This window comes from Balaenoptera physalus, assembly GCF_965194825.1.
Source record: "Balaenoptera physalus genome assembly, chromosome: 14".
In the NCBI taxonomy this organism is placed as follows: domain Eukaryota; kingdom Metazoa; phylum Chordata; class Mammalia; order Artiodactyla; family Balaenopteridae; genus Balaenoptera; species Balaenoptera physalus.
Genome location: NC_138893.1, coordinates 10,732,736 through 10,745,681, shown reverse-complemented (window position 1 = coordinate 10,745,681; position 12,946 = coordinate 10,732,736). Strand labels below are relative to the sequence as shown.

At 35.1% G+C, this 12,946-nt stretch overlaps 1 protein-coding gene across 6 annotated transcripts in view; it reads right to left on the bottom strand.

Annotated features, from left to right (window-relative positions):
* Nucleotides 1-12,946, bottom strand: part of ARID4B (AT-rich interaction domain 4B) — a 128,826-nt gene that overhangs the window by 44,160 nt on the left and 71,720 nt on the right. For all 6 annotated transcript variants that reach the window (XM_082423118.1, XM_082423119.1, XM_082423116.1 and 3 more), the window contains exons 8-11: nt 9,995-10,133; nt 6,165-6,244; nt 4,364-4,440; nt 3,041-3,195 (exon numbers count right to left, since the gene is read on the bottom strand). In XM_082423118.1, the coding sequence (XP_082279244.1) occupies nt 3,041-3,195; nt 4,364-4,440; nt 6,165-6,244; nt 9,995-10,133 (451 nt within the window). The remainder of the gene's footprint in view (nt 1-3,040; nt 3,196-4,363; nt 4,441-6,164; nt 6,245-9,994; nt 10,134-12,946) is intronic.

Below are 12,946 nucleotides of genomic sequence, written 5' to 3'. Positions count from 1 at the left end.
ATTTCTTAACACTAAGCTATTCAAAACCAGAAAGCCTGAACATTTTATGCTTTACAGAGAAATATGTCCTAAAAGGTATCTCAATAGTGACAATTCCAAATGTTAATGCTCATGTAAGAAATGAGACCAGCAAAATGATTCACGAACTTTTTACCAGATCAGAGATCTAGTCTTTCATCAGGGTCATAGGCTCAAGAAGACCTACTCTCACTTATATTAAATTGGGTCAGGGTTCACCATCAAAACTAACTCTATTATTGCTCCTCAAGGAACTAAACAAGTGTGGGTCCCATTAACTGCAACTACAATTATCCTTCATTATATACGGCCCCACTGTATAGTGCTTCGAGCTTATAAAATCAGTAAAGTGGGGAACAAACTTGATCTACAATACCTGAAGATTCAGACTTAGGGAAATCTTCAAGTAATAAAATAGTTCCCCGATTTATCAATTACAAGGGAGGGACTAGCTTCTTGCTGCTGTGGCCAGGGGCTGTGGCAGTAGGGAGCTGGTCCTGAAGCAACCTGCAAGGAGCAGGGTAGTAGGTGAGATGGAGGAACTCATCAATTCAGTGACTATCAAGCCATTCAACAAACATTTAATGAGCACCGGTAAGTGTAGGCACTACGCAAGGTGCTGAGTCAAATAAAAGAGAAAAAAGCGATGGCACCTGCCATTACAGAACATGATCAAGAGTAACTGCAGAGGAAGTGATTCAAAACATACACCTAGGCTTTACAGTTACTCTGGCTGAAACAAATGTAGTCCTAATAGTAAAAGTCAGGAGCATACTTTTCAACTGGTAGTCTAAATAAATCATTTTAGTTTTAAAAATCATGAGCCTAAAGCCACTGTTTGAGTGAGATTTGCCTCTTTATTTTATAAGCTAGCAGAAAAAAGGAAGGAAGTTAAAACAACAAAAACTCATGTTGATAAACTATTATGCTTGCTAATTGGAAGAGAAGAATCAACGACAATTATTAGTTTGCTCAGGATAAATCTGTATTTCTCAACTTAAACATGGTCCACATACACTGGATTGTGGTAAGGTAGTCAGATGTAAGTCTAAGGAAATCTGTTTTCTAGATATTATCTTAAATGCCCCCAAGGTACAATATTTGACTTACATAAACTGTCAAATGTATTCCTGTTGCAACAAAATTTAAGTGAAGTTTGTATTTAACTTAAAAAAAAATGTTTAAACTGGAAACCAGATCTGCTTTTACAAAAACATTTGTAAAACATAAATCTAAGTGACAGAAGTTTTGATAACTAATACTTATTGATCATCTGTTACACATTACACACTACGACAGAGTACAAGTAAGACACAGTCTCTACCGTTGAGCTTACAGATTAGTAGGAGAGAAAACAAATAGAAAATAAATGTATGTACACGTATATATGTAGGCAAAAATTTCTACAAGGAATAGTAGTAGTTTAGATTAGCAAATCAAGTGATTAACTTTTCCTAAGGTGAGGAAGGTGATAGTTCTCAGAAAGTTTCCCTTTACAGAGGGGACATGTCAGTAGGATTTAAAAAACCGAACAAGACTGTGTCAGGCTGACGGGGGGAGGGCACTGTAGGCAGAGGTATTGGTTTGTGCAGAGGTGAGTAGAAACGAGCTATGTAATTTGATGTTGCTGCAACATAATGTTCATAAGTAGAAGCGTAGGGAGTTAGTTCCCTGGCGGTCCAGTGGTTAGGACTCAGCACATTCACTTCTGTGGCCTGGGTTCAATCCCTGGTCAGGGAACTAAGATCCCGCAAGATGCACCATGCAGCAACCCCCCCACCCCCCCCCCAAAAAAAGTAGGAGGGTATACCAAGGGAAGTAATATAAAAAAAGGCAGGGGTGGGACTACAAAGGGAGGTTCTAAAAGTGAAGCTTGATTTTCAGAGTGATAAGAAGCAACTGCAGAGGTTTTAAGCAAGGAACTGATGGCTCCGAGCACTTTAAATAAAAGGCAGTGGGGAAGAAGACTGAAGCCTGGGAAACTTTTACACTACACACTGTCATAGATCACTATATTATAAAACATAAAGTCTAAAACAATCTTATTTCATTACTAGTTGCCTACTACAGTTAAATGGCAGAATTTCATAACTTACCTAAAATATTACATATTGACATTAACTTATCTTTGTTTCCTAGAAACATTAAATACAATTCACTTCATGGCCACGTACTGCAGCTTCACTATCTGCACCATTCCCCCAATAACTTTGATAAAGTTGTCCAACAAACCATTAAAGAGCACAGTGGTGTAATGTCACTAGTAATATTATGAGCATCTTTTCCCAGTACCTGTCATTGCTAGACCTAAAGTAACAGCTACGATAAAATCTAAATTTAGCTCCTTGATCCATATAAATTGACAGATGTCTTATTTATGATCTAATTAGAACTATCTACCCACTTGTATTAGATAAAGTCATTTAAGATTCTCTGAATCAAAGAGATATTAATCTTTACTTTTTTTGCTATTTATTCCTTTAATACTAGATGGAAGACATATTTTACACTTTACTAGGTATTTTAATAAAATATGCAGATGTAAACATACTATGAGGTGACAGCTGTCTACATGATGGTAAAAAGCATATGAAAGTAGAGTTTTCCTATATTAGGTAGGGATTTCCTTAACCATCTGATAAACAAAAAGCACAGTAAGATTAGGAAACACTTTTTTCCCTTTTTATTTTTTTAATTGAAGTATAGACGACATACAATATTATATTAATTTCAGGTGTATAACATATTGATTCGACACATACATTATGGACTGAAGATTAAGAAATATTTTTGAGGTTACTGAGATAACTATACTTAATATTTTTAATTTCACAAGACCATATTTCTGTTTTAAGGTAAGCAAGCAAACTACCTGATTACGATGAATATCACAGGCACAACTGTATTATGAAATACTTCTAATGTTAAAAATATTTAAGGGATTGATGACTTTAGCCAAATCCCAACGCACAAAGGAAGCACGCGTCCTTCACTTGAAAAGGCGTGAACCATGTTTACTCACTTCCTCTTCACTGCTGTTGTCCTCCTTTGCTTTTTCATCATCTTCCTCCTCCTCCTCTTCCTCTGCTTCACTGCTAGAACTATCTTCTTTCAATTCAGTCTTCCAGTTAGCAGGAATAGTTCTACTTTTGTGAAATTCAAGTGCCTGATCAAAGGCTGGAAAGAGACCATAAACTGTATCAACTGGAGAAATTAAGACAACTGATTTGTCTAAAACTACTAACAGGATAGAGAAATAAAAAACTACTGTGCTGCCACCACTGGCATTTATGAAGTGTTTGCTATGAGCTAGGCACTGTGCTAACTGTTTTCCCATGCAGCAACTCATTTAATCTTAACAATCTTAGGCATTAGGCACCCATTTTATAGATGGCAAAACTGCTACCATTTGAAGGTGACTTAGGTTCAAACAAAGACAAGAGAAAAGGGGCAGTTTTCTTCTTTTAAATGAAAATTAAGAGTGTCTAGTAAAAAACACTTTAAGATAGGTAAATCTTTAATCGTTTTATCAAAAAAAAAGAGATTATTAAACAGTATTATATACCAGGCACAGAGTCATTGTAATAACACACAATACCTGAAAATATACTATAAATATGTCCTCTACATTTTTCGTTAAGCCTGAATTAAAATTATATTAACAATTAGCTTAAACCAAAATTAGCTAGACAGTTATTCTCACTTTATAATACATAGAAATAAATTCTAAACCATAAATTCTTGATGATTTTTAACCAGTCTACATAGCATATTATTTGATTCAGTGAACATGGTCAAAGAAAAAATAAACAGCTATTTATAATGCCAAAAATCAAGTAAGAGATGCAATTATCACGTATTCCTTAATAAAATAGAACTACGGTTATAAGAAATGCCAAATCAAAGTTACTTTGATTCCTGTTTCTACCATCCTCAGGAACTAATATTTTATTTACTAGGCAAAAGCCAGACTACAGTAACAGCTGATGATATTTTTCTTTCCCATTTTTAGATTATTGTCCCAATTATAAGCTAAAAAAAAGAAAAAGAATACCTATGATAACAAAAGGCACGTGGGTTTACAAAAGTATAAGTCACATAGAACCAAATGTAACTTTAAAGACTTAAAAAAAAATTTAAGACCAAAAGAATATTTAATCTTCAGAAATACTTTTTACTTTTTTTTTTTTGGCCATGCCACGCAACTTGCAGGATCTTAGTTCCCCAACCAGGGATCGAACCCGGGCCCCAGCAGTGAAAGCTCCAGAGTCCTAACCACTGGACCGCCAGGGAATTCCCCATCAGTTTTTAAATTAACTATAATTTGTTCCAAGATTATCCTTACCTTGTTTTAATACAGCATCAGGCTTTGGTGCAGTGTCGCTAGTAATTTCATGGACATCCTTTCTTGGTACTGAAGTACTATATTATTTTTTTAATTTTAAAGGAAAAAACCCACAAAAATACAACAGAGATTAATTAAGAGTCCAATTACCTACCACAGAAAGATACTGAAAACATGGGAATACTGACATTTACAATGAAAATGATTGCATACAGGGTTGCAAGTCCCAAATAAAATGCTAGGCAGGATGTTAAAATATGTAATCATCTACAGAAGGACCCCACCTTAAGAGATGTTTTATAAACAACAAGGTATTCTCAAATATCAGAGGACTTAGCTAAATGCAATACTAAAAATACTGAAACACTGAAAATAATAAATTAAAATGTTTGGATAGCAGAATGCATCAATCCAATAAAAAATAAGTTAAATAGCAAGAATTGGCCATCATCTTAGGATAAGCACAAGAAATTACTAAATTTAAGACTGGAAGAACATGTACTATTTTATAATGTAAAATATAACAATTTTTTCTTAAACTGAATTCTAGGTTCACAAGCAAACTTCTAATATATAATTTAAGGTTTTTCATGGAACTTAGCAACCATAAGGAGGGGTTGGATGCAAGCAACTGGGAGAGGTTCATTCTATCATATACATCATATATATTTCCTGTTTTACACTAATAAATCATCATTCATCTTTTCTGCACTTGGTTTGTCTCAACCAACCCACAAAAGCCTAAAACCTATTCCAAATACATTTTTCAGCCTGCTTTTTTGAACTTTTTATTTAAAAATTTCAAATATATACAAAAGTCGACAGAACAGTACAATGAACTCCCACATATCCATTACCCAAGTACAATAATCATTAACTCAGAGTCACTGTTTCATTTATACCCCTACCTACCACCTCCCACCCCAACTGGATTATTTTGAAGCAAATCCCAGACATACATTATATAATTTAATTTATAATATTTCATTACGGAGCTTTAAAAGAAAATTCTTTTAAAAATATAACCATATCACTATCACACATTTAAAAATTCACAGTAATTTCTTAATATCATCAAACCAGTATTCAATTTCAATGTTCAAATTTCTCTGATTATCTCCATTTTGTGAAAGTGAGTTTCATATAGATTGTTTTTAAAAATCACATTTCAGAACTTGAAAACCCGAACACCAATCTTAAAGCATGATGATTCTTTTAAAGTATAGTCACCCAATAAGGCAAAATATAAAATACATGGATTTTCTAGTCACACAATTCTTCAAGAAAGAAAAAAACATAGTTTTTCAGTTCCAGAAAAGTTCTACATGAAAGGTCACTTTCTTAATACTTAACATACATTTATAGTAACTCACTTTAATCCTCAGCCCTACTGCAGAAGTCACATGTTACACAACAGGGTAACACTAACCCGTGTAGACATAATTAAAAATGAGAGAAGATCCTAATTAGACATTCAAAAACAATAAATATATCAATATCAATCAAGTATTAGATGTGGTAGATATATCGAATTTTCCTCAATAAATCATCAGCTATTACACAGGCAAATACTGACAAATCAGACAGCACTTAGAGTCTAGTTTAGAAAAGACCAAATGAACAAGAAAAGACATATCATAAGACTACGATACTTAATGATAATACGAAAAATGATCATACTCTGAAACATTCTGTATGATGAGAAGGAAAAGCATAAGGTCATTGGAAATAACTAATTTATAATTTACCATCCCAATCTGGAAAAACAGCATATTTTTCATACCAAGTGAATTATACTTACAATTTGCCATCTTTGAAAGATCGAACAAGAATATTGTCTTTTTTCACAGCAATTTCATCACTACAATCAGGACAAACCACCTTTTAAAAAAAGTGTGAAACTATTATAACTAAAAGCACATTTATAGATAGTTATATAAGTATCAATTATTTAAATCTTTTTCAAAATAGTTTCAGCTTAAAATTTAAAAACTAATTTTAGTTTGAGGGTAAACAGCTACACACACATGTGGGAACACACACAAGTAATTTTAAGTTTATCCTTCCAGCTCTCTGGATTATCCACATTGTTTTCTGACACAGGCACGGTGTCGACAGCAGAACTGTGGCTATGACTAGACTGAAGCTGTGGACCAAGTCTAGGCAGAAATAGAAAGCTGGAATGAGAGTAGCTCAGGGGTGGAAAAAGAGGGAGAGCTAGTCCTAACAAAGGATCTGCAGCAGGGCTAAGAGAACAGCAGGGACCAAAATGGGATCAGATATCAGAACCTTAATCAGAGCAGTCTCTATCTTAAAAAAGACAGAGATGACATTCTACTGATTATTTACATTTAAATATACACGTTAACACATGCTAAAATTTCTCCATAATACTACCCACTCTTAAAAGTAAGCATTTTAAACTGGGTACCTTCCTGGAGTCTGTATAAGATTTATTATGAACAAAATAAAAGATTTATTTTATTTGAAGTCATCTCAACTATTATTTAAAGTAAGGATAAAGCATGGCTTCCCAAAGGTAATACTAACATTAAGACACCTATAAATTTTTATTATTTTAATCCCGAGATAGCCCACTATATATACCAAGAACAATAGTGTAGTTATAGTTTTTAATGAAAAATGGGCTAAGTATGACAGATTTGTTTTAAGGACTGTCTCATTAGCTCTGAAAAATGACACAATAGTACATAAAGGCATGTATTCTCACCACAGGTTTGAGAGGAGTGAGAAACAGGTAAGTTCTAGTTCAGTCTTTAAAAGGTTAACAATTTCCATAATTGTAACTGCACTGCATTAAGCGTTGCTTAAATGTTGATGGCATTATGAAATAATTCACTCATGAAAGTCTTTTACGTGCATTAGCATCTACGAAAACTTTCCTATCATTTCAAAAAAGTCCAGAAGTAAGTACTTAATACCTGTTCATTCATTCATCCAGCCACTCTACAAATATTAACTATTTCATCAAAGTACCGTACTGGACCACAGAGGCCTAATCAGTCACCGTTCCTCCCCACAATGAGCTTGTAGTCTAGCTGGAAAGACAAGCACTAAACAAGTAAGTGCACATTTATTTAACTGCTATTGTGATAAGTCCTTATCTAGGTGGTCAGGGACCAGTTTCTTGAGGACACAACATTTAAGCTCAGCTTTGAAAGCCGAGTAGGAACTGGCTTGACGAAGGATGTATGTGTGTACACGTGTGTACCACAGGGCTGCGCTGCAAGCAGAGGAAACAGATTATGCGAAGGGCCTGACACAGCAAGCAGTGGAGCCCATTCTAGGAAGCAAAAGGTCAATGTAGCTAACTTTCTGCCTGGGCTAAATAAGTGAGGTAAGCAGAGTTCAGATTTGTCAATCTTGTAGGCCATATTAACTCTGAGGATAAAATCTAAACTCTTCAAGGGAAGGATCCAAAGCAAGATAATGTCATAATAGAATTGCCTTTTAAAAGATTACTTTGACTGTCATAAAGAAAATGGACCAGAGAAGGACAAGAGTTGGAAGAGATGAAGCTACTGCAAATCTTCCAGGTGAGAGATGGTGACCTGGATGTAAACTGGTGCTGATGGCAAATTAGAGGAACAAGAAATATTAGAGATAATTAGGGAAGTGGAGAGATGACAGAGAAAAGGATGCTTACACTTCTGCCTCGTGCAAATGGTGTCATTCACAGGGAGAGGAAACAACGGAGAAGGGTCATGTTTGGGAATAAGGGAGGAGAGAATAAATTTAGCTTTAGTCTTATTAAATTTTGAGGTGACTAAAGGGCAGCCAAGTGGAGATAATGATAGATAGATACCCAGGTCCAGAGCTCAGAGTAGGGGTCTGAACTCTAAGCTGTAAACTTGGGAGTAAACAGTCTAAATATCAGGGCTCTAAAACTGTGAGCCAAAATCACACATTTTTTTCTTTCTCACGAGCTTAGGATTTTGAAAACCATACACGTGACAGCTTTGGCCAGTGCTGACGATGGCGTGTAAGTGCGTTCACTCTCCATTCTGTTACAGGAACTACAATCCACATTTTATCCCATTCACCCATGCATGTGATTTTCTTTGGTCCCTAAGACATTTCAGTTTATTATCTCTGCAACCAATGCTATAAAAGGGGATGAGATCACCCTAAAGAGAATACAATGTGATATATTCTGAACCTTGAACAACAACATTTAAAGCTTGGTTAGAGGAGAAGCAGTGAAGGAAACTAAAAAAGAGGACTGCGTGAGTCAGGGAAGCTAAGATTTCCTCCCCTTAAAATGGGGGTTAAAAAAAAAAATGGGGGTAAATACCACTTATGTCTCAGCCTCAATTAGGATTAAATGAGACCATGTGCTTACATGAACAAGCTAGCACAGTGCCTGGCCAGGGTAAGTGCTCAAAACATGGTGGCTATTAATAGTTCCTAGAAGTATGCAATTGTTCTCTAACATGATGTTACCAAGCACTTGTTAAAATTTACTCAATTTATAAACACTAATTTTAAAAATAGAAATGCAAATACTGTTTATGTGATTATGTCAAGATTGTTTGATTCAAAACACAATTTCACACTCTAGTTGACAAAAATTATTTATCACTTTCCAAAAGATCTCAAATTTGTGGGGAGGATAATATGTATCACTAATGCTAAGATTTTTAAAATAATGATAAAATCGTTGACTAAGCAGATTACTAACCTTTCAGTATTGTATATCTTTAAATATTTTTCTCATCATCAAGGAAACTATTTAGAAATTATGATGAGAGAATCTTAAATTAATACTGAAAATACTAAAGTGCAAATTTTAATGTTCCTTTTGTTTTAGAAAAAGACACACAAAGCTCTTTTAAAACATGTTTTCAAAAGAAATTCTTTCAAAGAATCTTAGTGCTTTAGGAAAAAAGAAATGATCACATACACTGACACTTAAGTTTTTAGCTTGCCATTAACCCAAAGCTTGACAAGTTACTTAACCCTTCTAACACTCAGTTTCCTTATCTCTAAATGAGGATAAATAATACATACCTCATAATCAGCATAAAGACCTTAGCACAATCCTTACACATAACAGGCATCCAATAAATGTGTAATGGATAGATGGATATATGCAGAAGTACAAACGTATCATAAAGTATTTAAATTTATTAAAATAATTGCCCTCATCAGTTTTAATTGTAACTGTAAGAGTTGACAATTATTGGGCACTTATTTTGTGCAAAACACTTAACACTCGGGATAAAGAATACGAAGTGTTTACCAAAAAGGATGAAAAATTGATATCATTTGTAGACAACAGTAGAAAACAAGATTCTGTTCTTCTTTTGCAGCCTTTTGCATGGTAGATTTAGAAGTTTTAAAAGTTTGCATGAGGAATTTTTCACCCAAAATTGAGCAGTGTAACATACCTAGCCTCTAAAATTATCATGATTTTCAGCCTTTCTCGGATGACTGCAGGAGTTCTTTGTACTCAGAAATAACTTTCAAAGTAATTTTGTGTGACCTGAATGATGCTAAAACCATTTCCCCATTTTGTACCTATGAAAAAACACTAGTAAGAAAATCAACTGTTTTCTTCATGAACTTATATAGTTGAAAATTAAACTCTTTCATACTGAAGTTACTCACCAATGCAGGAAACCATAGTGCTTTCTTTTTATCCAAACTAACGTAATCTACACATACAACTTTTCCTAGCAGCTCATCAATCTGTTTCCTATCATCCTCATCTTCATCACTGGAGGATGAAGAAGACTCTTCCTCCGGTCTAGGGAAAGAAAAAAAATGAAATATTTCTATTTAACTTCACAAAGAATAAGCACACCAAGCTGATGAATACAGGTATTCTAGAAATCTTACCCCGTTTCCTACAACCTACAGAATGGCTAATTTAAATTTTTAAATAATTTTCTAAATTTCTAAAGAATAATTTTAAAAAGGTTATCATTAGAGGAAAGCAATCCATTTTCCTAAAAATCTTCTGGATTTATTTAGTGCTATTTTAAAAGATTAAGGGAAAAATCAGAACAGAATAACACTGGTCCCCAAATTATCAAAAAGCTAAAGGCTCCATATGAAGCATCCCAGTACTGCACTAAAATATACTAGATCCTCCTCTCAGATTAAAGGAATTCTGGAGGTGGTAGTTTTACACTCCCAGTACAAAGCTAATTTTATTTATTTATTTATTTTGGCCACACCACACGGCTTATGGGATCTTCAGTTCCCCAACCAGGGAATTGAACCCGGGCCACCACAGTGAGAGCACTGAAGTCCTAACCACTGGACCGCCAGGGAATTCCTCCAAAGCTAATTTTAAAAAGGGGAAGGCAGATCTTTATTAATGGGGGTCAGGCTGGGGAGAGGAAACACTCTGGTAAGAGAGCACCACTGCTGTCTTTAATAACAAATATACACAAACTACCTATTCATAAGATGCACAATATGGTTCTTTTGTATTATGCTAAAAATTCCTTTCAGTTACATTGTATACTGGACTAGTAAGTTAGAAAAAAGAAAAAGAAACTATCCAAAAACATCCATTTGATGTTAGAGGAAAGTATAGTAAAAAGGAAAACAAAAACAAAAACAAATTCTGAATCTGGTTCCCAGAAAGCCCACAATTAGTGGTAAAGAAAACAGATTCTAATAACTGTGCTCAAAATTCCCGGTGACCTAACTGTAGTGACCTAAATGTGAAGGAAAGCCAAAAAAGAGGGGACATATGTATACGTATAGCTGATTCACTTTGCTGTACAGTAGAAACACAACACTGTAAAGCAACTATACTCCAATAAAAATTAAATGAGCTTTATGAATCAAAAAAAAAAAAAAAGCCCAGAATAAGTAATGATACTAAGAATGCTGAATAAATAGACTGCAAGAGAATGAGAAATATAATAAAATAAAAATGATATTTTTATAAAATAAAACAGGATAACAATATAAATGTCATCCTTTTATATTTATATATTCCAATGTATTCCAATATATATTTATATATTCCAATGTAAATATAAAGGAAGCAAAACCTATTATAATACTATTAAACATTTTAGAGTGATGGGGGAATATCACTATCTAATTTCAGTGATCACTCAATTAACCCAAAAGTTGTCCCCTGATAAAAAAACAAAGCAGGGCTTCCCTGGTGGTGCAGTGGTTAAAAATCCACCTTCCAACGCAGGGGACACGGGTTCGAGCCCTGGTCCGGGAAGATCCCACATGCCGCGGAGCAACTAAGCCCGTGCGCCACAACTACTGAGCCCACGTGCCACAACTACTGAAGCCCGTGTGCCTAGAGCCCGTGCTCCGCAACAAGAGAAGCCACCACAATGAGAAGCCCGTGCACTGCAACGAAGAGTAGCCCCCGCTCACCGCAACTAGAGAAAGCCCACGCACAGCAACGAAGACCCAACGCAGCCAAAAACAATGAATAAAATAAATAAATTAAAAAAAAAAAAAGCAAATCTTCAAAATTTGCTACTGAGTAGAACTACTGTACTTCAAATGGCACTTAAAGCAGTTTAACCCTTACTTAGAAAGTAGGTAATAGGTAGCAGGAAAAACCAACATACCTTCATATTAGCAGAGCATAAAACCTTACAAATTGGCACAAAGCTTGGGATAATAATGACAGACTTCACAAGTCTGATTTCTACTTGATTAGAAGAACTTCTCAAGGACAACACAACCAAACTTAAAACCATAATTACTGCTTTTTTCAAAGGAGTCACAGAAGACTCATTCAGCTGGGGTTTTATGGACACCCTTTATGCCATTATCATTAGCAAGACAGAAAGTCACAATGTCACAAATAACATTAATCAAATCTGTAAAACATAGAAAGAGAAAACTGGGCTTTACTTGGCTAACAAAGTCATCTGCAACAGTAATGAAAATTCTAATTTCTTTCATAAGACTTAACAAATGTGAAGACTCCAGACACGAGAAAGTTATATATATATATAAATGTAAACTGACTGGCTACATAAAACATCCATCCGCCTCACATCATGTCCAGACTCCACTCCAAAACCATTCCCCGCTCGTGGACTAGATTTCCTCCTCCCTCTCACCTACTCAAGCCTTTATTCCAGCAATGCTCGCTTCTCTCTCCTGTATCAATTTTTCTGCCTCTACTAGATTGAGTCCTACCAGTATAGTGTTATTTCTAAGAAAATGCTGTTACTTCTCCCACTTAAAAAAACAGAAGATCCCCTGACCTCACTTTCTCCACCAACTACTCCTCCCCTTGGCAGAGAAAACAGCCTAGAATGCTTTATCCCCAGACATGTGGAAACTTTTTCACCTCCTCTAAGTGTCTGTTCAAATGTCACCTCAATTACGTTACTCTGATCACCTTATTCAAATTTATAACCTGCCCATCCCAATCCCCCCGCCCAACCTTACTCTTATTATTTCCACAGCACTTACAAATCTATCATACTACATAATTTACTTAATTCTTCTGTTTTCTTCTGTATTGTCCATCTCCCCGCATACGAGAGAATGTAAGCTCTAAAGGCAGAGGGGTTTTTTTGGCCACACTGCAGGGCATGTGGGATCTTAGTTCCCCAA